The sequence below is a fragment of the Biomphalaria glabrata genome, chromosome 1, assembly GCF_947242115.1.
Source record: "Biomphalaria glabrata chromosome 1, xgBioGlab47.1, whole genome shotgun sequence".
Classification (NCBI taxonomy): domain Eukaryota; kingdom Metazoa; phylum Mollusca; class Gastropoda; family Planorbidae; genus Biomphalaria; species Biomphalaria glabrata.
This window is the reverse complement of record NC_074711.1, coordinates 57152939-57180585: the sequence shown is the minus strand read 5'-3', so window position 1 is coordinate 57180585 and position 27647 is coordinate 57152939. Positions and strand designations below refer to the sequence as shown.

The following is a 27647-nucleotide window of genomic DNA, read 5'->3' as shown; positions in this document are numbered from 1 at the left end:
AACACAACAGCACATCTAACTCAACTTGACAACAAGAGCTTCTAGTAACAAATTGGCGGTTTAATGACAACTACATCAACAGCCAATTCAACACAATTGGCTACATCAATTCCAAATGCTTTAACACAATAGAACTGCCTAACTTAACAAGTCTCTCTAGCTCGTACAGCTACATTTTCGAAGGTACCACACAGTCCTTATGTCTGCTGTCCTGGACTCAACTGTCCTTATAAATACACTGTGTCTCTCGACCGTGAAGGCTCTTGAGCACATGACCACAACACAGGTCATACTTGCAGTGAACTAGCCGTACTGCCCCTTGTCTATCGACAGCTGTTGACCTGTGTGATTGGCCTTAGTCGTGTGTATCAGTAGGCCGCACACACATTAACCCTTTCGGTCCGCCACTGGAGTTACTACACTATAAATAACAACAAACTCTTCTTTGGGGTGCTTCACCAGCATGTCTACCTGAGCTTAAGTTGACTAGTTATAGATCTAGATACAGTCATATAGACTCTGACCTAAGATCTTTTTAGAAAGGATTATGGAAGATGATGTGAAAGTCTATGATATAAAGAAACTGTGATAAATGTCTGCAGATTGCTGACAATCAAACTGGTTTGCAGGCAGGACAAAGAGCTAGCAAGCTGCTAACTTCGTAATTGGCAGAGATAATACTTGAATACATCGAAATAATCTTGCATAAAAATCAAAGCCCCACCAAAAAATTTGCAACAATGCATTGGGCTACACTACCAACAACCAAATCTGAGAAAAGAAAGCAATTTTTTTTCCCCCATAACTTGCAGCACTTTTTAAAATGAAGGCTCCAGACCTAATTTGTTTTCTAGAATAATCCTGACAAAAACAACTCCTATAGAGCTCAGACAACATAGAATGACAAAAGTATATTCCTTAACTCAGAGATCAGAATGGTCTTCACAATGTCTTCGACTATTTTACATTAGAATGTTATGCATCATCTGTAGTCATAAAAAAACAATTACTTGTGACAAGACTAAAAAGTCAACTGGGCGGACCTCATACGAATCTTCTTTACATTGACAAATAACACAAACTAAACTGGTGCAACAATATCACAATAAGCACAGAGCCCATGAATAACAATCCGCAAGAAAAGAGAGGCAGAAGCAAAAAGAAGATATCAGGGAATTGGCAGGACTACACAGGATGAAATGTTAAGTTTACCAGAAAACAGAAGTAGGACTAGTGAGCAGTTCACTTGTGTTGCCTTAACAGACTGGATAAGTGAAGGCAAAGAGCTTATTGCTAAGCAAACTAGCATATGCTCAGAGTTTTCCGGTTCAAATTCTGCAATAGTGGTTTGAATTGAAATTGTGGGAAAATGCTTTTTGGCATACAAGCACCAATAAAAAGGTTTTTTTTTCCCCCATTTAATATTCAAGATAAACTTTTTCAAAACTCAGGAGCTGAAAAAGAAAATCTCTGTAACATTTTACAAAGCACTTGGTTTCATGTGCTAATATTATATACCTGTATACATCTCCTAGCATGCGTTAACACAAATTATTGGTCTATTCCATTAAACTTAAAAAATAATATATAATAATATTTCTTTAGCATAAATGTTTTTTTTATTGATCAATGTAGCTGGAAATGTAGTAATTTGATAAGTTAAATTTTTTTTCAACATTAACATTTAAAACTGTCAACAAAAATATTTCAAAGCAGACAATCTTATCTAGTAACAAACATATTGTAAGAAAAGACAAAAAAAAATCTGTTCATACATATAAACCAGTGTTCTTTAAAAACATCACAGCAGGTATCAAGATTCAAAGCATTTCTTGTAGAATAATAATAAAAATTTTGATTCATAATAGAATGGAATATTTTTAAATTTCTCAATTCTGGCCTTGACCTTAAGAAACAAACTATTTCACCCACATTAAGTATATCTGTGGTACAAAGGATTACCCTTGAAGGCTTTAACTATTGTAGAGTTTTCTTCCATAAAATAGTTAATTCTAACAATTATTTTTAGAACCACAAATTTTAAAAGTTAATTTAAAGCAGAAGTAATGAAATACATTTAAAATACTTCTAATACTTTGAAATGATTCTCAATACAGGCAGGTTCTGACTCAAAGTGCTCTTTTTCTCGAACTTTAGCTTTTAGAGCCATTAATTTTTTGTAAAATTTAGATTCTTGCTGTCCAATCCATTTCCTCATAGGATCTCTAACTTGATATGGTGAAACATGAATGAAAATGTCACAGCCTAGCAAAGCCAGTTGTTTTAATGCACTGTCATCCGTCACCCACGTGTGACTGTTGGCTCCCCCACTATGCCCACCATCTAGCCAGTAAAATGCTGTTACCTTTTCAAGAAAGCTTTTTATAACTGGATCATGATCAGACAAGTGCAGTTCATATACTATTTGATTTAGGACTGTGCACCCTTTGCTAAATCCCAGGAGACGTATAGAAACATTTAAATTTGCAATATCTGATCCTTCATCATCTTCTGAATACACAACTTTGACTGCTGAATTGTAAAGACAATTCAAGTGCCTGATGGCTCCACTGTTATCTGAGTGGGTGGGATTGCCAAAGTCATTGGCTTCAAAAAAATGTGAATAAACAGCAAATGTTAACAAGTGCATTCTTGTTGGCTTGACAACAAAAACAAGTGAAGATGGAAATTTGTGATGTATCAGTTTTGCTGTGGATTCTGTGTTCCAATGAATATAGCGTTTATTGTCACGATGTCGTTCCATATTTTCAGGATAATCCTGAAAAAGATTATTCAATTACATTGAAATAAAAAATAACTGTATGGAAAACAAATTTTGTAATATTATTATTGAAGTTTATTAATTTTTAAAAATTAGTTATGTGCATAAACACGTATAGATGCAAGTTATATTAATTGTTTAAAATATTGAAATGCTTTTATAGAAATATTAACAGTTAATACAGCAGATACATGTATTAAAAAAAAAACAACACCTGTACATCTCCACCAAAAAATATAATGTGCTCCTTACAATTCTGCTTCTGCCCACAAACATAAATATCATTAGTTTTGTCTGCATCTCCTGCTATTTGATGCAACCTTTGCTGATAGAAGTCTTCACTAGCTGAGCAGGTTGTGTCCATACTTAACAGTTTGCAGCCAAAAATGCTATTCCTATGGAGAAATAAATAATAATTTTTTTTTATGTTTACAAAAAAAACAACAGAATCAATTTTTTTAACAGTAAAATTATAGAAAGTTTAACTGAATGGCATACAGAGAAAATAGAAAGCTCTTTTGAATCTTTGATTGCTTGGTGTGGTATTTCTGAAAAAAAATATTAAAATTTAACAAATTAAAATACTAAAACATTGTCAGAAATCAATCATGATATTTTCATTTTATGTATATTATATTGCAAATAAATGTACAAATTGCTGCAACTGTACATAAACTTACAAGTTTAAATATTCCAAGTATAGGGGCCAATAATGGATAGAAAGAGAAACATCTACTATGACCATTCATAACAGAGAAGATATCTATGCTATTGCTTTATTTCTCATCAAAATGAAGCTAGTAGTGAATTGATCTTTAAAATATAGACATTTTAAAAATATATTTAAAAATAGTCATTAAAAGAAAGAGTTTATATATATATAATAATTTAATTTATAAAGTGCTGTTAACAAACAAAATGTAGACTCAAGGCACTGTGCTAACATTATAAACATAAACATGAGAGCTAAAATGACAACTAATCTAAAATAGTTTTAAACAGATTTATATAAGACATAGGTCTTAATATTATAAAGTTCTTCATGAATGTAGTGTAGCATGTTGTCTGTCTGAGATCAATGCCGATGGGGAGTGAGTTCCAAACATTTCATCTGTAGGTGCATTTCTTTAAATTATACATTGTATACACTGATGACAAAGTCTAGTTGATTCTTGCTTTCACAGGAAGCAAATGGAGTGTACATGGAGAGTATAGATCTAGTTGCAGAATCTTGTCTTGTTTTTTTTGGGACTATAATTATTTATATTTCTGTGTATAATCGAACAATGAATGTTTTCAATGGCTGCAATTACCCAAATAATGAGATACCTATAGATCTTGACCTCTTACTATATAGTGTATTATAAATTATACTGTATATTTTTATAATATAATAAAGTAAGGTCAAGATCTATAGGATTCTGATTATTTGGGTAATTGCAGCCATTAAAAACATTATCAACAGATAATGAAGCATCTCTGTTTAAAATTGTAATCAATTATCTCTTAAGGTTTAAAAGTTAGAGTCTTCTAAATGTGAAAAAGTACTTCTTGTCGATCGTTTCTTTTTTTACAAGTAACCTCACTTTAAAAACGAATAAGAACATTATGTCACAGTCTACCACTTGTTTGAAATTAAAATAAATATCAGGACATAATCATGTATTTCTGGTGAAAATTACATGCAAATAACTCAAATAGTAAATAAGTTACAGCATTTGTAATGTGAAATTTTCCTTTTTCGGTCACAATTTAAAAAAAATAATATAGATAGATATCTAAGATAGGCAAAATTTTCGCCACTAAAATTGCTATAAAACTTCTGTTCTAATCAACTTAGAAACATAAATGAGGTATCAATAAACTCGGTTCCATAAGCTCTAACTAACTATATTGACTATATTAGTTTCATTACAATATATTGAGTCTGAAATTTTTATCAAAGTACTAGAGAGAGAGAGAAACAGAGAGTCAATATAATATCTTTTTTAGAATATTATGAATTTGAATATAGATATAGATCTATAGACCTATATCATTAATAATAAAAAAATATTATATCTATATTTTATAGATTATATATATAGATCTATCTAGATCTAGATCTAGAGTATAGTTTTTAAGTTTATATTTATAGACACACTGACTGTTCGCCACCGTTCACACAGTATCCTCTAGTCTCTAGACTCCAAATATACTTAATATAGATCTAGTTCGAGTATATCTAGATCAAGATCATTGAAGAAGATCTTTAAAAATTGAATGACTGTCTCATTATAGCACGTAAAAATGCGAATGTAAAGTTAAATTAATACAAAATGTTTACTTCCGGAACATTTATTTATTTTCTGACTATTCTTTCAACAAGCAGTCATTTGTCACTCACACGATCTAGACTACTAGATTAGATCTAGATAATCTAGATAGATCTTCATGCTCTAGTGTCTAGATCTATATAATCTAATCTAGGTAATATTTAAGAATCAAGATATATAATATAATTGGCCCATACCATTTTAGTGGCAATAGATCTAGTAATAAAATAATATTAATCATTTATTCATTACACTAATTACAGTTGAGTTGAGTTTGAGTTACACTGTTACAGTATTTACAGTGAATTGAGTAAACACTGAATCACTGTGAATGTGTGAACAGTCCAGTTATTCAGTTACTCATTGAGTTAATTAGTAGTACGCATTTAATTTTAAATAGAGTAACTTACATCTATCAAACAAGTTAAGCTCAGTTGCCGACATTTTTATTTTTTATGTTTGAATTTGTGTATCTCCGTAAGAATTAGACCTGTCACCTAGAAAAAAACTGATTGTATCTAGATCTATCTAAATCTATGAACTCATCCATTTTTCTTAAAAAGTAGACATGTTTTATTCTACTATTACTACTCAACTACTCATAATTAAAATTATATTTGATGTTAAAGTGGGTCAGGTCGATGCTTTCAAAAGCTTAAAGTATCGAACATCATTTTACCGCTACCGTACCTTTAAGAATGATATCTTATCGAACATATTAAGAAACTATCGAACACACGAGACGTATGGTGTTTTAAAAGTGTTATAATCTTAAAATTTTTTATTTATATCATTTTCTTTTTACGCCATGTCAAGACAGACAGATTTTAGTCATTTTCACATTGTCCACATCGAAGTAATCTTATCAGCTCTGTTTAGAAAATGATGATACACTTAAGTGTAGGGTGCTAAGCCAAGTAACGCATTACCAGCATCTGAAAAAAAAAAAACCAACTGGATATATTTTGTTTAATGTTCCTACTGCCATAGCAATAATGTTAATAGCATCAAACTATATGTGTCATAAAATCAAGCTTTTAAAATGGGTACAATTAGTGCATATCGATGTAAATCTATTTACTTTAAACCACAAATACAAATTTTAATACATGAGTAATTTATATATCTGTAGTTTGCATTACATTATTTAAAAAAATAACAATTAAAAAAAATATTATTTAGGGTTATATCCCTTTGATGTTTATTTTTAACATTAAAATGTTGTTCGATATTTTACGAAGCTGAGATTGCTTATAAAAAAAACAACTATCGAACACCCCCTATTTAAACCTCAATTTTCATGTTTGGGTAGCAAGGGACACGTTGAACAAATAGTTGGAAATATTTCTCAGCCTAATTAGAAGAATAATATATAGGTTTTGTTGAGCTGAAGCATCATTGGCATTAAAAAATACCCTTAACCCAAGACTCACTTCACTCTTCCCAATATTACCAATGCACTCTAGTTACTCGAGTGACTCTAGAGTCTAGTACTAGTATTAGTTATTAGTAGTAAGTAATCTAGTAGCAGTAGTAGTAGTAATAGACTTAATATTAATAGTACTAATGCTACTAGTAGTAATAGTAGTAATAGTCAATAGTCTAAATAAAATAAAAGTACTTGTATTATTATAATTATTATTTATTATTATAATATAATTAAGTATTTAATAGATTTTAATAGATATAGTCATTATACTTTTAGAGATCTAAATCTACCTACTTTTTACTAGATTCTAGATCTAGTAATACTAATAGTATAGTAATACTATAATACTACTAGTCTAGACTTACTGGATAATTAGATATCTGGATTCTAGATCTACATGAAGTAAACTGTAAAGAAGTACTTCCTAACTTCTCTACTCTATGTTTCTAATAGTAGAGATAGATCTGGTACTGATTTAAATTTAAGTTATTTCATTCAAGAGTCATGACTAATAAAGTAATTGCCAATACTAATAGTACAAAAAAAGCACTGTATATATGTATTTATGTATATTATTAGTGTGTGTGTGTGTGTGTGCATAATTAATCTTTATTGGAACCAGTGAAATCTGCCCATGTGGAGTGTCACCAGAGAATGCAGACCATGTCCTCCAAAACTGTTCTCTTTACCATGAGGCCCGTACAAGACACTGGCCCCAAAATACCCCAATAGAAAGAAAACTATATATGGAGAGCTCCCTGATTTGGAAACCACTGCGCAGTTCATCTCATGTATTGATCTAGTCATCTGAACGCTCCAACATAAAAATGAGAACAAAGAAGAAAAATCTTTATTACATTCTCACATTTGACTAGAGTAACACCTTTAGTAAAATCACTAAATTTAGAAAGCCTTCAGGACAGAAGACTCAAAAGTAAAGTAGCAATTATACATAAAACACTGAACCATAATCTTCAAATACAAAAACAAAATTTAATAAAATACTCTGAAAGACACAAAGATAAAGGCACATTCCTCGTCCCATATGCTAGGACAAATTTGTACAAATACTCCTTCTTCCCTAGTGCTATTAGAGCATGGAATGGGTTGCCTGAGCTAACCATTGGTTAATATGCATGACTAAATGCATGACGTGTAGGACGTAATCATCTTCTTTTTTGAAGTAACGTCTGTATTATATAAGATAAGATGGTGGTTTTATTGTTTAAAAAATTTCAGAGGGGGTTTTAAAATCAAAATCTTCCTTGGCTATGCTCTTGGAATTTGGGGATTTTCATTTTCATTTTTTTTTTTAAATAAGTGGGGGTATAATTGCAAAACCCCCTGGAAACTTTTAAACTTAACACACCCCCCCTGGCTGCGCTGGGTCAAGTGATGGTTTAATATTAAAATCTCACCTAAAATAAACAAAATCAATGCAAAAAAATCAGTAACAAAATTACCCCCCCCCCCCCCCCCTTGCTGGAGGGTTTGAACCCCAAAAACCACCCCCCTGGCTACGCCCATGAATAGTAGTAATTACTAGACTTAAGTCTTGTAGATCTACCAATAACAATCAACATATTTTAAAATAATTATTTTATTAGGATTGGAAAACAAAAAGAATTTTATAATATAATTAAATATTAGTATTAGATCTAGACTCTTCAACTTTATATTGATACTGATAAATAAATAATAAGTTTTGAGTTTTCAAATTGTAGATATCTATAAAAATGGAGGTGCTGTGGCTGAGTGGGAAAGTGCTTGGCTTCTGAACTGGGGGTTCCCGGGTTGAAAACTGGTGAAGACTTGGATTTTTCTGGATCTTTTCAGGGCACATTTGAGTCAGCCTATTTCTAATGACAGTAATGAAGTCTAATGGGTACCTGACAATGACATTATTGAGTCTTGATCTAACTAGTAACTAGACCTAAATTGTAAATTAGCTAGATTCTATAAATAGTAAGTAGACAAAGTAAGTTTAATTAAAATGTCTGAAATAAATGTGATCTAGATTCTGAATCTAGTCAAACTATTAGATTCTAGATCTCTATTACTGTTCAAATAATTATTAATTCAAAAGAATTTTCAGATATACTAGTAACTAGTCTCTACTAAACTCTACTATATTTCTACTCTGTTAGACAAAATGATTATAATATGATAAAAATTCAAAATACTATACACATACACTAACTAATATACATACAAAGTATTTCTTAAAAAAGAAATTTTAAAATTCCAACCGCATTAAATTTATCCTTGTCCAACAAGTAGATCTATAAATGGAGATATTTCATTGATCCATGTCATGTAGTTATTGGGTATGGGGTATGTTTTTTGTTTTAAATTCCTTCTTAAGAAAATCTTCTCTTCTCAGATATTCTTGCAAATATCTTTATCATGCTATTATACGTTTTGAATACTGTCTGCAATTGTGAGATAATAATCTCATAGAATCTGGTATTAAATTTAAAAAATCATTTGAAGTATAATATACTTATAAATGTTACAATACCTATATAGCAATGATTTGATGGAGTTTTAAAAAAAACAAAAATTAACTATTAGCTACATATTTTAAAAAACTTTAATGTGTTTCTTTAAAACATATTTGTTTTTTCACCTTTTGTTTAGCCAGGCTAAACTTTATATCAACTTAGAAGATGTCATTTCAACCCAATGTGCCACCTTCACTGGTGGCCAAGAAACTAAAAGAAGAAAAGGGGAAAGAAGGAGATGGAGATGAGCCTAGAAAACAGTCCAGAGAAGAATGGAAGAAACAGAGAGAATTGGAAGAAATGAGAAAAGCTGGTACTGCTCCAGCCATGAAAGATGAAGAAGGAAAGTAAGTTTATTTTAAATCATCCTTGAAATTTTTAACTGCTGCTATTGCAAAGAAGAACCACTTCAAATTAATTAGCCATTGTTTTTTCAAACATTATTTTCTTTATTACCCCAGAGACATCAATCCGCATATCCCACAGTACATTATGCAAGCACCATGGTACTTTGGAGCTGAAACAGCAACACTCAGACATCAGCGTCAGCAAGAGGAAAAAATACCCCAATATGCTCCGCTGGGTGTGTCATTTAAAAAGGGTATCAAAGAGGTATGTGCTACAGTAAACGTGGACAGTTTGTCCATACAAAATTGTATAATAGAATTTTTTTTTTAATGAAATGCGTCAAGGGCTAAGTTTTTTTGTTTGTGAATTCTTCTTCAGGGTCCTGTGGCTGTTAAGTTTCGTAAAGGTGCATGTGAAAACTGTGGTGCTATGACTCATAAGAAAAAAGATTGTCTAGAGGTTTGTTAGTTTTTAGAAAAAAACACTTTATAATGGATAGCAACATCTTATGTCATAATAGGATCATTTTTTTTTTTTTAAATCTCTTTATAAGATCATCTTATTTTATCTTTCATTTTCAGTTTAACTTTTTCATTGAATGAAAGAATATCATGTTATAGTATCTGTTACATTTTTAAAAAATTTCTTGAAGAAATGAAGACAAAAAAATTGAGTCCGCTTCCTTGTGAATTTTTCGCCTTTCCATTATGAAGAAAGCCAAAAGCAATATTCATCAATCACCTGGTAAAATTGTTAGATTAAAAAAAAAGCTAAAATGTTCTTTTACACTGGATGAATTGATGTTTGGATCTTTTTATAAAGAAAACATTTAAAATGTTTACATTACAAACAAACAATATAAACTAGTTGTGTGTTGTTGTTTTATCTTTTTAAATTTAAATAATCTTATCTTTAAACCTTAAAAAAAAAAAAAAATTGTTTTAGCGTCCAAGGAAAACTGGTGCAAAGTTTACAGGTGAAAAAATTGCTCCAGATGAATATATTTTGCCAGATTTAAAGCTTGATTATGACGGTAAGCGTGACACTTGGAATGGATTTGATCCTGATGAGCACCAGAGAAAGCTGCAAGAAGAGTATCAAGACATTGAAGAGGTAGGTTCTTCACATGAATAAGTAGTAGAGGAAAATTGGTTCTTTCCAAATTCCGATCAAAGATAAAAGAAAGTAAATGTTCTCTAGACAAATAATCATCCTCACATCCCCATTTTTGTGTTTAATCATGTTTTTCAAATCTATGATTGATGCAAAACTAGTCATGTTTTCCTTGTCTTTTTGTTTTTCCATTACTTATAGGTTTATTAAGAAATATTAATATGTTTGTAAAATAATTTTTTTTTAGGCAAAGAGAACTCTAAAGGAGAAATCATTAGATGAGTCACTTATGACTGGAGGAGATGGAGGAGAGAAAGAGTCAAAGGTATCACTCAGCAGATGTATGAAAGTTGATAGACTGATTGTTTTTTACCATTCAGTTCTTACATTTATATTCAGTGTAATAATATTGTGCTGTCTGTGAAGGAGGGATCTATGTCCTCATGTAGAGAAATGTTTTGTGGATCTATGTCCTCATGTAGACAAATGTTCTGTGAATCTATGTCCTCATGTAGACAAATGTTCTGTGGATCTGTGTCCTCATGTAGAGAAATGTTCTGTGGATCTATGTCCTTATGTAGAAAGATGTTCAATGGATCTATGTCCTCATGTAGAGGAATGTTCTGTGGATCTATGTCCAAATGTAGAGAAATGTTTTGTGGATCTATGTCCTCATGTAGAGGAATGTTCTGTGGATCTATGTCCAAATGTAGAGAAATGTTTTGTGGATCTATGTCCTCATGTAGAGAAATGTTCTGTGGATCTATGTCCTCATGTAGACAAATGTTCTGTGGATCTGTGTCCTCATGTAGACAAATGTTCTGTGGATCTATGTCCTTATGTAGAGAGATGTTCAATGGATCTATGTCCAAATGTAGAGAAATGTTTTGTGGATCTATGTCCTCATGTAGAGGCATGTTCTGTGGATCTATGTCCTCATGTAGAGGAATGTTCTGTGGATCTATGTCATCATGTAGAGAAATGTTCTGTGGATCTATGTCCTCATGTAGAGAAATGTTCTGTGGATCTGTGTCCTCATGTAGAAAAATGTCCTGTGGATCTATGTCCTTATGTAGAGAAATGTTCAATGGATCTATGTCCTCATGTAAAGAAATGTTCTGTGGATCTATGTCCTCATGTAGAGAAATGTTCTGTGGATCTATGTCCTCATGTAGAGAAATGTTTTGTGGATCTATGTCCTCATGTAGACAAATGTTCTGTGGATCTATGTCCTCATGTAGACAAATGTTCTGTGGATCTGTGTCCTCATGTAGACAAATGTTCTGTGGATCTATGTCCTCATGTAGAGAAATGTTCTGTGGATCTATGTCCTCATGTAGAGAAATGTTCTGTGGATCTATGTCCTCATGTAGAGGAATGTTCTGTGGATCTATGTCCAAATGTAGAGAAATGTTCTGTGGATCTATGTCCTCATGTAGAGGCATGTTCTGTGGATCTATGTCCTCATGTAGAGGAATGTTCTGTGGATCTATGTCCTCATGTAGACAAATGTTCTGTGGATCTGTGTCCTCATGTAGAGAAATGTTCTCTGGATCTATGTCCTTATGTTGAGAAATGTTCAATGGATCTATGTCCTCATGTAAAGAAATGTTCTGTGGATCTATGTCTTCATGTAGAGAAATGTTCTGTGGATCTATGTCCTCATGTAGAGGAATGTTCTGTGGATCTATTTCCTCATGTAGACAAATGTTCTGTGGATCTATGTCCTCATGTAGACAAATGTTCTGTGGATCTGTGTCCTCATGTAGAGAAATGTTCTGTGGATCTATGTCCTTATGTAGAGAAATGTTCAATGGATCTATGTCCTCATGTAAAGAAATTTTCTGTGGATCTATGTCTTCACTTAGAGAAATGTTCTGTGGATCTATGTCCTCATGTAGAGAAATGTTTTGTGGATCTATGTCCTCATGTAGACAAATGTTCTGTGGATCTATGTCCTCATGTAGACAAATGTCCTGTGGATCTATGTCCTTATGTAGAGAAATGTTCAATGGATCTATGTCCTCATGTAAAGAAATGTTCTGTGGATCTATGTCCTCATGTAGAGAAATGTTCTGTGGATCTATGTCCTCATGTAGAGAAATGTTTTTATGGATCTATGTCCTCATGTAGACAAATGTTCTGTGGATCTATGTCCTCATGTAGACAAATGTTCTGTGGATCTGTGTCCTCATGTAGACAAATGTTCTGTGGATCTATGTCCTCATGTAGAGAAATGTTCTGTGGATCTATGTCCTCATGTAGAGGCATGTTCTGTGGATCTATGTCCTCATGTAGAGGAATGTTCTGTGGATCTATGTCCTCATGTAGACAAATGTTCTGTGGATCTGTGTCCTCATGTAGAGAAATGTTCTGTGGATCTATGTCCTTATGTTGAGAAATGTTCAATGGATCTATGTCCTCATGTAAAGAAATGTTCTGTGGATCTATGTCTTCATGTAGAGAAATGTTCTGTGGATCTATGTCCTCATGTAGAGGAATGTTCTGTGGATCTATTTCCTCATGTAGACAAATGTTCTGTGGATCTATGTCCTCATGTAGACAAATGTTCTGTGGATCTGTGTCCTCATGTAGAGAAATGTTCTGTGGATCTATGTCCTTATGTAGAGAAATGTTCAATGGATCTATGTCCTCATGTAAAGAAATTTTCTGTGGATCTATGTCTTCATTTAGAGAAATGTTCTGTGGATCTATGTCCTCATGTAGAGAAATGTTTTGTGGATCTATGTCCTCATGTAGACAAATGTTCTGTGGATCTATGTCCTCATGTAGACAAATGTTCTGTGGATCTATGTCCTTATGTAGAGAAATGTTCTGTGGATCTATGTCCTCATGTAGAGGAATGTTCTGTGGATCTATGTCCAAATGTAGAGAAATGTTCTGTGGATCTATGTCCTCATGTAGAGGAATGTTCTGTGGATCTATGTCCAAATGTAGAGAAATGTTCTGTGGATCTATGTCCTCATGTAGAGAAATGTTCTGTGGATCTATGTCCTCATGTAGAGGAATGTTCAATGGATCTATGTCCTCATGTAGACAAATGTTCTGTGGATCTATGTCCTCATGTAGAGAAATGTTCTGTGGATCTATGTCCTCATGTAGAGGAATGTTCTGTGGATCTATGTCCAAATGTAGAGAAATGTTTTGTGGATCTATGTCCTCATGTAGAGGAATGTTCTGTGGATCTATGTCCAAATGTAGAGAAATGTTTTGTGGATCTATGTCTTCATGTAGAGAAATGTTCTGTGGATCTATGTCCTCATGTAGAGAAATGTTCTGTGGATCTATGTCCTCATGTAGAGGAATGTTCTGTGGATCTATGTCCAAATGTAGAGAAATGTTCTGTGGATCTATGTCATCATGTAGAGGAATGTTCTGTGGATCTATGTCCAAATGTAGAGAAATGTTTTGTGGATCTATGTCCTCATGTAGAGAAATGTTCTGTGGATCTATGTCCTCATGTAGAGAAATGTTCTGTGGATCTATGTCCTCATGTAGAGGAAGTCCAAATGTAGAGAAATGTTTTGTGGATCTATGTCCTCATGTAGAGGAATGTTCTGTGGATCTATGTCCAAATGTAGAGAAATTATCTGTGGATCTATGTCCACATGTAAAGAAATGTTCTGTGGATCTATGTCCTCATTTAGAGAAATGTTCTGTGGATCTATGTCCTTATTTAGAGAAATGTTCTGTGGATCTATGTAGTGTATAGTGAGAGAAAAGTTCAGTTCTTCCAACTATAATTGGCAACTGTTATAATGGTGGAATGAATGTTGTTTGTCATTGTGCATTATATTACTTTCAAAATGTGTTGTTAATGGGTTTGATTAATGTGTATTGTTATATTTTTATTCAATGTGCACCCTTGTATGTAATATATTTCCTTTAGTCAGATAATGAAACACATTGTTTTAGTTGAATGCTATAGATTAAGAAGAGGGTTTACAAGTTCAGTTGTTTTTTTTGTTCCAGACAAAAAATTATATTATGATATTTATAAGCCGGCTTTGTTTTTTTTTATCAAAGCATTATATTAGATATGGTTTTAAGATCAAAGGATTATTAATCATCATTTCCTTTTGTTATTACTAATTATGACACTGTGCTCAAGTGATAGAAAAAAATGTAATTATGAAATTTTTGTTAGGGAGGGGAGAGTGATGGTGATGAAAAGTACTATGCTGAAGAGATGGACATGCCTGGTCAGAAATTTGAAACCAAACAGAGAATCACTGTCAGAAATCTGCGTATTCGTGAAGACACTGCTAAAGTAAGTAAAATGTGTAGCGATGGATTAAATGGTTGTTTTTTTTTCTCTTTAACAAAGTAAACCAAAAAGGAATGCCTTTAAATAAGAATACTGTATGCTGTAATTTGCTTTTTGATGGTTTAGTAATTTATCTTGTATATATCAATCATGTCAAAAACAACAATAGCTTTTTAAAATATTTGTTTCTGATTCTAAATTGAAAGGGATTTCTTTGAAAGGTGAACTTTTTCTGTCAGTACATAATATTGATTGATTTTTGTAAGACACCTAAAATCACATATCCTTTGTTTAGTAGGTAAACCTTTATATAAATAGAATGTAATGAAAAGAAAAACAACAAAAAAATGTATGAATAAATAAAGTGATGTGCACTATAAATTTACTTGTTATTTAGTTCAAATTAGTTTTAATAATGTTTATTTAGTTCAAATTAGTTTTAATAATGTTTACATTCAAATGATATTTCTCTTTCTCTCTTGAAGTACTTGTACAATTTAGATCCTAATTCAGCCTACTATGATCCTAAAACACGTTCGATGAGAGAGAATCCATTGAAGAATACAAGTAAAGAAGATATAACAGAGTATGTATTGGATTAACTTTAAAAAATAAAATCAGTGTTTCTGAATTCAGTTTGTATGTATATTTATGGTACTTGGCTGACCTGAGTATGCAACAACATTTTTAATTATAACAAACTTTATCAGTGTTTATTTTGGATCAAAGAAGAAAGAAATTACAATTATGTTTTTGTGTTATGTAGAATAAATATGTTTGAGAAATGCTAATCTAAAAAATAGATTGACAATAATTAATTGTTGGCCTTCATTTAAACATATTATTTTTATTTCCTTTGTATTCTGATAGTAGATTGTTGTAAGTTATATTTCCTTTTTTTTTCTTTGTCCTCTAACTAATTTAGACTAAAGTTTGGTGGTGACAATTTTGTAAGAAGTTCAGGTGATGCACAGGAAATGGCTAAAAGACAATGTAAGTCATAATTTATTTAAGTTGAAAATTGCAAAATACTTGCAGGTTTTTGTGTTTTTTTTTTAAATTTATTTTATTGTTTATTGAGTTATTTCTGCATGTTAAATGATAAAAAAAAAAATTCACTAGTAGTTTGATCATGAAATTTGGTTAGACAGATGAAGTAATGTTTGTGATCTTATACACATTTGTAACATTAGATACTTTTAACTGGCAATTATTTTTTAGTGTTTGAGAGACAATTTGAATCTGAAAATATAACTGTAATCAAATGCCGTTTCAGTGTTTGCCTGGGAGGCCTTTGAACGTGGCAATGACATCCATTTGCAAGCTGATCCCACTAAACTGGAACTTATGCATAAAGAGTTTGAGAAGAGAAAAGATGAGTTCAAGAAGACGGCCAAAGATTCCATATTAGATCAATATGGTGGACAAGAACATCTCGAGTCTCTTCCTAAACAATTACTTTTGGCTCAAACAGTAAGTCCTGAGGCCGAGCACTTATTTCTGCTAGTTTTTTTTTTATTTACCTCTGTCACAAATTTCTTTTTTTTTTTAAACACTTTACTTGTCTCTGGTGTTTCCTATGAATACAAGAATGAGTATATGACAGCAATACTATGTCATCATAGCATTTACAGTGATTAAACACACAAGTACCCTAAAGATTTGATCACACCAAATACTCAAAAAAAAATGGAACGCTCTATCTCTTTGGCACAGACTGCAAAAAGCTGGCTAGAAGAAGAATTATGAGTAGTCCACAATTTTTCTTTTAAAAATTTTATGTACAAACTCTTCTAATTGAATCATTATTGCCCTTGGCCAAGTTTCTTTTTCTACAATAACATTATGCCCCTAATTGTGAATACTTGTTTTAGATTAAATGTCTTATTTTCCTCACATTGCTTATTTGTTGAAAACTTAAACTGATTTATATTTAATTTGATTTTTTTAGGAGGATTACATTGAGTATTCTAGAACAGGGTCTGTCATTAAAGGTCAGGAAAAAGCTGCAGTTAAGTCAAGATATGAAGAAGATGTTTACAACAATAATCATAAAGTAAGTTATGATTAGTCTTACTGTTTAATCAAATAGCTGACAGTTATAACTTTATTTTATTGCCCATATAATGTAAATGGTCAGCATCATATCTAGTAAACTAGTAATTTAATTTTTTTTTTTATTTTCAAAGAAAAAAACAATAATTATCTATTAGGGGGAAACACATTTCATAAAGTGATTATCTGATATCAGTTTGTGTTACCATGACACTGGTTGTGTTTACTAAATTGTAGAGCAGCTAGCTGTTTTGTTAGACCTTAAGTTCTAGCTTTTTCACTGAATTATTAACTAAGGCTTTAAATACACTCCTAAATATTCTGGCTGTGTTGGCTAATATAAAGGAAATGCGAAAGCTTCTAGATCTATAATCTTTTAAAATCCATTCTAATCAAAAACAAGTGAAAACTATTATTTCCTTTAATACCTTCGGGGTAATAAGGGTAATTTTTTTTTTTAATATTCAGTAAAAATGTTAATGCTATTATCCTTATGCTTCAATTTCAGTCTGTTTGGGGGTCTTTCTGGAGAGAAGGCAGATGGGGCTATGCATGCTGTCACTCGTACATAAAAGAGTCTTATTGTACGGGTGAAGCTGGTAAAAAAGCAGAGGAGGTAAATACATTTTATATTTTACTTTAACTCTTTGACATCTTTTGTTGTCAGCTCTGTATTGATTCATTTGAACTTTTTATTTGTTTGCTACAATGTCAATTAAATTCAGAAACTTTTTTCTTCCCCAGGAGTGCAGTTTACTTGTACCTAGTCAGCACCAAGCTACTTTTCAGGAAACAAAAGAAGCAACACAGGTACATGCGCATTGTAGTCAGCAATGCCATATATACTTTTTTAAAAATATTATAGCAAATGTAACGAGACAGCTGGAGGTCACTCTCAAAGGCCGCAGGATACACATTTGAGACCAAAAGAAAATCTGCTGCTGACGCAGATGTCGAAAAGAAAATTGACAGTTGTTTAGCTGGATGTGGCAAAATATGTAGGTCACAGCTGGGGCTGCGTAGGCACAGTAAATACTGCAATCCTTTAGAAGATCTACGATTTACTGATTTCATAATGACAGTGAAAATGTTCTTAAAACTTTTTTTTTTTTCCTTATGAAATTTGAATAACAATGTTTTATAAGTCGGTAAAATATATATGTTTGAACATATTCATTCATTTTGTTTCCAAATCAAATAAAACGTTTTATTATAGTAGAAGAATTCCATATTCTTGCTAGAATTGAACATTGTAAGGAATAAAATTTCATTAAAATGAGTGTCATGAACTACCAGCTGTTTACAATTTTGTTTTCTTGTGGTCCTAAATTGGTTGCAGCTAATTTTAAATGACTATGAAGGTAGACAGTGAATAAAATGTCTAAAAGCTATAGTAGCTCAGCAAACAAAAAAGTAAATAATGTAATTGTTTGATTTCAATGTAGGTCAAGAACAATGCAAAGAAGAAAAACAAGAAAAAGAAACAGAAGAAGAAGAAAATGACTAAGAAGAAGAATGATGACAGTTCATCAACAGAATCATCATCGTCATCATCATCATCCTCTGAGTCTGATTCCTCTGACTCATCATCAGAAGAGGATGAAGAAAGTCAGAAAAAACGACTTCTAAAAGAGGTTAGCTTCTCATAACCGATGGTTTATTTTTTGTGCTTACAGTATTTGTGTTAACATCATTTTTTTTGTTTTTATTGGGAAGATTGGAAATAAATACGTTCTGTACCTATGATAGAGGTTTCCAGTTTAACCAGTCCTCCATTGATTTGTTGTGTATGTCATCGTACTAAATGTTTATCTTTCCCTTTCATACAAAACTGGTTTGTTTGACTTATTATTCCTATAGCAACAGTAAATGATTTTACATTAATCCCCCAAAAACACTTTATAATTTTAAAATGAAAACTTCTGCTATTTATTTACATCATGAATAAAAAAAAGTGCAGTGATAAATACATTAGCATCAAATCAAGGTGGGGACTTAGTGATAAAATGTTTGGGTTCTGTACAAAGGGGTCTTGTGTTTGAATCCTGGTGAATACTGGGATTTTGAATTTCAGGAAATTTAGGACGTCCCTGAGTCTGCCCAACTCTAATGGGTACCTGACATTAGTTGGGGAAAGTAAAGGCATATGGTTGTTGTGCTGACTACATGACACCCTGGTTAACCCTTGGTGATAGAAATGGATAATCTTTACATCATCTGCCCCATAGTTCTGACCTGGGTACTTTTACTTTTAAGCCAAGTTTTATTGCAGCACTCCTTTTTTTCTTCACTTCCCATTCCATTGAAAAAGTAAATTATCATGAAACCTAATTTAAAATATTATAGTTTTTAACCTAACTTGAGTAAAGCCCAACTCATAGTGTGAGACTGAAAATTCCTTATAAAATAACATGAGGTTTTTTAACAATGGAACTTATTTCCCCAGGCTCTGAAAGCACAAAAGGAGCATGATAAAAAGATGACTCAGCTGCTTCAAATTGATGAAAGAAAACGTTCCTACAACAGTATTTGTGATATCAAAGCTCCAACAGATGAAGAGATGGAGGCTTTCCGTCTAAAGATGAGACGTGTGGATGATCCCATGGCTAACTTTCTAACTGACTGATCTAGACCTTCCATGGGCTGAATTTGATTGATTAAAATAGTAATGTGACTTACTTTCTAGCTGACTGATTGAGATCCATAAAACTGAAGAAGACTGATAAAACTTTTACAAAATATCATTAATACAGTTTAAATATCTAGATTTCAAACAAGTATTTGAGTCTCTTTGTTTTAGATCAGAGGAAATAGTGTGTTGAAGAGTAAATTCTAAAAAGTTTACAGTACAAACAGATTCTTAGACAAGATTCTATTTATAGTTACCTTATATATGACATTCTCATATGTTCATTATGTTACAAAATGTGTACATTGATTGTAAATAGAATTTTAAATAAACTGAATTTTCATTTGATAAAAAATCAATTTTTACCTTATTTTCAAGGTAGTATTATATAAAATGTTAATATAGTTAAACATATAAAAGTTCTGTTGTGACACTTTAGTTTTATTACTATGATGTAAGATTGTGTTTTTATTATATATTTAAAAAAATAGACTTCAACTGCAAGTGTATAAAGGGGACATGGATTGGTTTTGTTCACTTTGTTAACATCTTGTGGTTTAGTTGCACCTTTCCCTTTGCTGTTTAGGATTCAAACATTATTAGAAGCATCTTCAATGAAAGGCATTATAATACTAAGATAATTATTTTCAAAGAAAGTCACAAGTAAATCTATTTAGTTTTTTGTTTTACTAGGACATAATTTTAAATTCTTTTTAGCATGGGCTATTTGATGATGTTAATGGAATGATGCAGAAGTTGGTAAATAGAGAGTTTTAGGTTCTTTATTAAACTGTCACAATAAAAATATTCTTAAAATAGATTATTGAAATGAAAACATTGCATGGATTGTAGTCTTGACCTTTGTTCTGGGGTAAAAAATTGGGTAATAAATAGCAGTAAAAAAAATATAGCTTTACTGACTATGTTCCATGGATCATCATGCTATACGCAAGTGTTTCTTTATCTCTGCTTCTATTTTATAGCCATTTCTCCAATTATTTTTTTATTTACCTTGAGAAACTGCCAAAGGGATCTAGAAATTATTTTATAATTAAACCCCCATTTAGAGCATAGTCTTTATTCATTGCCTCAGCTCAGAGATGGCCCAGGGGCATTAGACTGTTTAGAAACTACATCAGAGAAAGCTAAGAAGAGATTAAGAATGTTTTGAAAGGGGAATGAATGACATATATACTTTTTGGCCAAAGGGAGATCAATATACCAACTAAATCTTCAGAACGTTTTTTAAAATGACAAAGAAACGGAGGAGAAAAGATGACAAAAGGGGGGGGGGGAACTAGTAATACAGTTCTTATAAACTACCGCAATAGAGTGTATTCCTTGTCTCTGATCTGAGGGGGAGGGAACTAGTAATACAGTTCTTATAAACTACTGCAATAGAGTGTATTCCTTGTCTCTGATCTGAGGGGGAGGGAACTAGTAATACAGTTCTTATAAACTACCGCAATAGAGTGTATTCCTTGTCTCTGATCAGAGGGGAAGGGAACTAGTAATACAGTTCTTATAAACTACTGCAATAGAGTGTATTCCTTGTCTCTGATCTGAGGGGGAGGGAACTAGTAATACAGTTCTTATAAACTACCGCAATAGAGTGTATTCCTTGTCTCTGATCAGAGGGGGAGGGAACTAGTAATACAGTTCTTATAAACTACCGCAATAGAGTGTATTCCTTGTCTCTGATCTGAGGGGGAGGGAACTAGTAATACAGTTCTTATAAACTACTGCAATAGAGTGTATTCCTTGTCTCTGATCTGAGGGGGAGGGAACTAGTAATACATTTCTTATAAACTACCGCAATAGAGTGTATTCCTTGTCTCTGATCAGAGGGGGAGGGAACTAGTAATACAGTTCTTATAAACTACTGCAATAGAGTGTATTCCTTGTCTCTGATCAGAGGGGGAGGGAACTAGTAATACAGTTCTTATAAACTACCGCAATAGAGTGTATTCCTTGTCTCTGATCTGAGGGGGAGGGAACTAGTAATACGGTTCTTATAAACTACCGCAATAGAGTGTATTCCTTGTCTCTGATCAGAGGGGGAGGGAACTAGATAATATAGTTCTTGTAAACTACTGCAATAGAGTGTATTCCTTGTCTCTGATCAGAGGGGGAGGGAACTAGTAATACAGTTCTTATAAACTACCGCAATAGAGTGTATTCCTTGTCTCTGATCAGTGGGGGGGGGGAGGGAACTAGTAATACAGTTCTTGTAATCTACCGCAATAGAGTGTATTCCTTGTCTCTGATCAGAGGGGGAGGGAACTAGTAATACGGTTCTTATAAACTACCGCAATAGAGTGTATTCCTTGTCTCTGATCAGAGGGGGAGGGAACTAGATAATATAGTTCTTGTAAACTACTGCAATAGAGTGTATTCCTTGTCTCTGATCAGAGGGGGAGGGAACTAGTAATACAGTTCTTATAAACTACCGCAATAGAGTGTATTCCTTGTCTCTGATCAGTGGGGGGGGGGGGAGGGAACTAGTAATACAGTTCTTGTAATCTACCGCAATAGAGTGTATTCCTTGTCTCTGATCAGAGGGGGAGGGAACTAGTAATACAGTTCTTATAAACTACCGCAATAGAGTGTATTCCTTGTCTCTGATAAGAGGGAGCCAACGTGTGCCTTGATAAAAGGAAATATACAATATAAATATCACAGACAAACTGGAAATAGATTATTCTAAACATTAACGTCAGTGGCGTAGCTAGCCATGGACGAGTGGTGAGGGGCATCAAAATAAGAATAAATGTTCTCAATAAAATCAACGCATTGTACATACATAAACAAAGACAAACTACTGAATTTGAAATGTTTACTAGAAATTAATTGAATTAATTAATCTCCTATGCTCTTTGTAAATTAAACTTAAGCTGTTAACCAGGTTGAATCAAATTTAGTAGATTTGTTTACATCTATGAAGGCAACGCACTTTTACACGCTCACGCACATTTTGTTACTCCATTGTTCATTACTCTGGTTTAATCTAGATCTAGAGTTTATAAATAAATGCCTTAGACTCTAAAAAAGCAGAATCTGGCACTTAATGGGCATCGCGAACAAGTGGAAGAAACTGGATCAATTTTTCCAAATGTTGAGGTTATGTTGTCGTGGATAATGACGGGGTACAATTCTGTAGTCTTTCATTGACATCATCTTAATTCATTATCTGCTCGAACCATACTCTCAGTTTGGCTGGATTTCGAGCTAAAGCTGAAATCTATTCAGTAACATTTTTCGTTACACTGGACAGTTAACACACCTTTTTATCGACTTCAGCACACACCGCTAGGACGTCCTCCACAAAATAACTGAAACTAGCCTTGAGCGCTTGGTTAAAACGAGCTGGCGCGCCAGAGGAGAAATCGTTAAGATAGTTATGGATTCATTTTCAAAAATTATAGAAACTTTAGAGACATTGACTAGAGTAGATGAAAGTTCTTCTACTAGATCTGAAGCAGGTGGATTGTTAGTTGCTATGAAGTGTTATAAGTTTAGAATGGGATTAGTTTTATCGGGGATTTCCTTTGAGCGACGCGACTTTAAATAGCACTTTATTTGGACGGAAGTAGTCTGGGATTGAAACGACAGTTGAAGACTCCTATCTTAAGCAAGACGTGAAGTTTCTTACTAACTGTTGACACCTGGAATGTGCCCTTTCTTTATGTATTAAACAACTAGTTAAGATGAACAATCTTTTATCAAGTTATTTCTAGATTCATTATATGTTGTGCGTGTGATCGAACCGCAAGGCCAGGCCAAATGGACACGAAAATACGCGAGTACTGTTTATCTTCTAAAAATACGCATTTCCCTCTCTGAAGCAAAACAACAACAAAACAAGGTTACAAAGACAGTTTGTGTGGAAACACAGACTCAAAATCGGCCCCCGAAGTGGTCCACCCAGGCAGGTAAAAAGGCCGGTATCAATATTTTCAGAAAGAATATCATAATTAAATTCTATCAAAGACAAATGACAGAGAAGAATGGAGAAAGAAGGTTGGCAGATCTCGTGTGGTGCCACAACGGTCCAGCAAACCAAATTATAGGTGAAAGTGAATGTGAAATTAAATGCGAATCTGGCCTAACTGATGTCTTATAATGAATATCTAATTGATCTAATTGTTTTGTAAAAGGTCAATCTCTTAATCCTCAAAAAAAAAAAAAAAAAAAAACTTTTTCGTTTAAAAAAAAAAATTCCTTTAGTTAGGTGTCCTTTCGCTGCGATGGAATACTGCAGTTCACGAGATAATATGAAAACCTACTTATTAATTGTTGTTTTAAATTATGTCCAACTTATATGCATACTTCTTAAAACTTACATAACGTAGCAATACAAATGTAAAATAAAAATTACTAAAAAAATTATAATAATTTGCATACATATGTTGAAAATATAACAGTTGTATGTATTACTAGAGAGCCTTGCGTATTTGCTAGGCCCACTATTTATAGTGAATAGTTGTAAAAGTGGTGTATTTTTATGAAAAAAACTGCTGCATAAGTGATTTTAAAAATTAGATTTTTCGCTTTTAGAAAAGAAAAAAGTAGCCGTTGCATCAGAACTTTGAATGGACTAAAATATTATGATGCCAGATTTTCACTATCTTTTCTAGTTTACGAGATCTAAACGAGACGGACAGACATTTCACACAAAACTAATAGCGTCTTTTCCCCTTTCGGGGGCCGCTAAAAAAATTAATATATATATATATATATATATATATATATATATATATATATATATATATATATATATATATATATATATATATATATCAGTTCTTCAATGCTTGGGAATGGACTATTCTTATTAAATCTATAACGAGATAGTATCCCTTTTTTGTTTTTTGCGCGCGCGCTGACGCGCGAAGCTTAAAAATGTTTCCTAGATCTTACTGACGTAAATAAAGCAGAGTTCCTCTGAGTCTGAATAAATTCGTACATAATAAGTCTTCAAACAGATTTTGATTCAATTGATTCATTAGTTTTAATTCATCTAAACTGGATGATCTGGATCTAGAACTAGAAATATTTTACGATGTCAAGCACCTATAATAATAACACCTATAATAATAACTTGTGACAAATATTCCCATTGTTTTGAATGAATTTTCTCTTGCCGCTATTATGTTCATTATGTATCATTTATTTAGACCTGTTTGGCATGTTTACCTGTGCCAAGATGAATCAAATTTGCATACATTTTCATGATCTTGGGGAGGGGCCCACTTCGTATTAAGGCATCACGTAGTCTGGCCGTGATGAACTGGCTATCGATCTCACTACATCTTGTCTTGGCCCACTGTAATGTTCCCTTGTAGCCCCAAGGCTTGTGTGATAGGTCTTGGAAGAGTCTGCTGCAATCTCTTTCCTAAGTCAGCTGTTGCCAAGTTTTCTCCTAGCCAATAGAAGTATAATGACGTCATGTATTTGAAGAGCTCAGGGTGTGCTTTTATCCTTGGAAATGGACCAAAATATTTCTTTGTGCATAATGTTATCTCCATACAAAACGAATGCTACTACCCCACAATGACCCACATGGCATTTTCGCGATAAGCTTTGCTGTGCATTGTTTATAGTTGCATGAATCAAAACATCTTTGTTGTGTTGTCCACATGGCATCTTTGGTGGAGTAGCTCTAGACGTTTTCATATTTCACTCATCTTCTTCAAAGAGAATGTCCCAACTAAAACATTAACATTAGGCTTGTAAGTCCGAGGATTAAGGTAGAGCGTAATAGATAACGTGGCTACTCAGATTCGACTGTTAATCTAGGCCTTCATATTATAGGTTATTGCATTTGAGTGTGACTACATCATATTGACACACAATTGATGCAGGCAAAGCCGTCTTCTGTCTAGATCTCTATAAGTCTATTACAGCAAAGGGAGTGACAAAGTTTTGTAGCATCAATCAAATAACGCTAGGGTCTGTCATGGAAACATCCTCTGTCGTTGGGACACAATCTACTGTGCCAGTTTGGTCCGAAGATTAAACGCTATGAATATAGAGTAGTGGCAGTAGATTTGAGGAAACACGTCCAGTTTTTTGTTGTTGCTCAAACAGAAGTATCTTTAAAACATGTCGTCTGCCAAATTGTACCCTCCTTTCCGATGATCTGTTCACGTTTGATTCAGTCAACTTGGATCACAATTTCTACCATATTAAAGATGCGTCAGTGGGAGACTTTTATATGCACTAAAGGCAGGCGGCGATTTCATGAAATAAATTAATAACATAAAGTTGCGAAACTATCAAGCATGCTATGACATCTCGGGGGTAAATGTAGGTTGCAGCTCAGAGGATTGATAACAAATCAATGAAATAAAGATGGGTCGGTGGGGTAGTGTGTAAACAGTATGTATGTAGTTTATAGACAGAAGTGTCAATGTCCGGAGTGTCTCCTGTCAATGAAGTTCAATGCTGCAATAATGGTTTGGGGAGGGGGGCGCTCGTGACGACAGAGAAAAGCCATGAATACAAGCTGAGAGGAAGAGGGAAAAAGAGAAGTGGATAATTTGTCATGAGAGAGAACTCCTGTTTTCTTTCTGTCTCAAGCGGCCTCCTGACCACTAGACAGTGGATCGATACGACTCCTTAATCCCCGTAGGAGTTCAGCTGATCAAACTGTACACCAAAATCTCTCTCTGTGTTACTTTTTATTTTATTATTATTTTTTTTTTTGGTAATGTCTGCGACCATGAAGAAAGTCGAATGCATATCTTTGGCAAGCTATTAAAAATGAAAATAAAAGGCTGTCATTTGATGACGTGTTGAAGATGTGGTAGGACATTGTTTTGTTCTTGCAAGGAAACTATTACGCTAACGACCAACACACTATGTCCAATAGCTAACTATTGATATGTTGTTATACTTTGACCAAGACACGAGGAGACAACAAAAGAGAAAATAATCTTTGCAGACGAGACATTAAAGGAGAAGACGAAACAAAAAGGCGGGGGGGGGGGGACAGAAATAAACAATGCTGATGGGTAGTAAAGCCAAACATATTGATAGAGGCCTACATTGTTTTAGTCATAACAAAGCAAGAACCAATTTAAAAAAAAACAACCAATTACCCTTTTAATTACTGGTAATCAATTATTTTGTTTGATACCAAAAAGGAAAATTAATATTCTCCAGTATTAAGAGATGTGACTAAATATGTGGGTTTTGTCCCCTTAGATAATTATACCTTATTTCTCACACACCATTCTCGGATCAAGCTGAAACTTGACACAATTATTTGGTGTACCTAACAAGACATGAATCAATTTAAAATGAACCCATTCGAGAATTATGGTCACAGTAACGGGCGTTGTTGATGACAAGTGAAGTGCATGACTTGCGGGTTCGAATCTCTGTAAAGACTGGGATTTTGAATCACAAGCTCATCGGCCACCGAGTTCCGCCCAATGAGCAATAAATACCGAAGACATGATCTTCTTTGGTTTGTCTAAAGTAATTAAATGTAAAACAATCATTTTTAACTTGAAAACAAATTATTATCGATAATGATACTGACCTTTTATGTAATGACTTTTGAACCTTTAAAATGAATATCCTGGCTTCTACTAGATTGTACCAATGCCTAGTCGTACAATGTTACATTTTGCGGTTGTAAATCAAATAAAAAAAAACACCTTTTGTATAGCTCAATTTTCATGCTTGTGGACAAATGTGTGTGTGTGTGTGTGGGGGGGTATCTGGGAGAACGTTTTTGTGCTGCCTTTACAAAAGCAATTTAAAAAAAAAACTGAACAGGATTCGAACTCGCGCACCCTTGAGTATTCAAACGTTTCTGAAGTTCAAAAGTGATTTATTTTTATGAAAAAAAAAATGGTTTGCTTATTTAATTTTAAAAATTGCTTAGGGAAAAACAAAACATAGCCATAGCGCCAGAACTTTGCAAATTCTAAAAATATCATCAACATGCTTTCTGATTTTCAATATCTTTTCTAGTTGCGATATAAACGGGAAGTACGGACAGACAGGCCACACAAACACAACTAATAGCGGCTCTTCCCCTTTCGAAGCCGCTTAAAAATAAAGCTATTAAAATAGCATTCCAGCATTTCAATTGAGTCAATTTGCGGAGCCTGCGTTGAACTGCTCGGGACTTGAGTACTTTTAAATATAACAAGGGAGTTAACTCTAATT

At 33.2% G+C, this 27647-nt stretch overlaps 2 protein-coding genes across 12 annotated transcripts; one reads left to right on the top strand and one right to left on the bottom strand.

Annotated features, from left to right (window-relative positions):
• Nucleotides 1-353: 353 nt before the first annotated feature.
• Nucleotides 354-27189, bottom strand: LOC106055778 (mitochondrial protein C2orf69 homolog). 10 transcript variants are annotated; one of them, XM_056003958.1, is made up of 5 exons: nt 27013-27189; nt 3463-3595; nt 3281-3330; nt 2997-3177; nt 354-2779 (listed from the first exon to the last, which is right to left on the bottom strand). In XM_056003958.1, exons 2-5 carry the CDS (start codon nt 3529-3531, stop codon nt 2078-2080), a joined length of 1002 nt encoding a protein of 333 aa, XP_055859933.1. In that variant the 5' UTR covers nt 3532-3595; nt 27013-27189; the 3' UTR covers nt 354-2077. The 10 variants fall into 10 exon arrangements, with proteins under 10 accessions (XP_055859933.1, XP_055859929.1, XP_055859954.1 ...); XM_056003954.1 differs by lacking the exon at nt 27013-27189 and adding an exon at nt 4930-5063; XM_056003979.1 differs by lacking the exon at nt 3281-3330 and having other exon boundaries at nt 27013-27188.
• On the top strand, nt 5105-19611 carry LOC106075046 (pre-mRNA-splicing factor SLU7-like). Of its 2 annotated transcripts, none has more exons than XM_056003914.1 (15): nt 5105-5251; nt 9167-9377; nt 9492-9642; nt 9757-9837; nt 10324-10491; nt 10739-10816; nt 14660-14782; nt 15265-15365; nt 15705-15772; nt 16056-16252; nt 16731-16835; nt 17343-17450; nt 17579-17644; nt 18280-18468; nt 19281-19611. In XM_056003914.1, exons 2-15 carry the CDS (start codon nt 9196-9198, stop codon nt 19458-19460), a joined length of 1797 nt encoding a protein of 598 aa, XP_055859889.1. In that variant the 5' UTR covers nt 5105-5251; nt 9167-9195; the 3' UTR covers nt 19461-19611. The 2 variants fall into 2 exon arrangements, with proteins under 2 accessions (XP_055859889.1, XP_055859895.1); XM_056003920.1 differs by having other exon boundaries at nt 5118-5251; nt 9171-9377.
• Nucleotides 27190-27647: the final 458 nt, after the last annotated feature.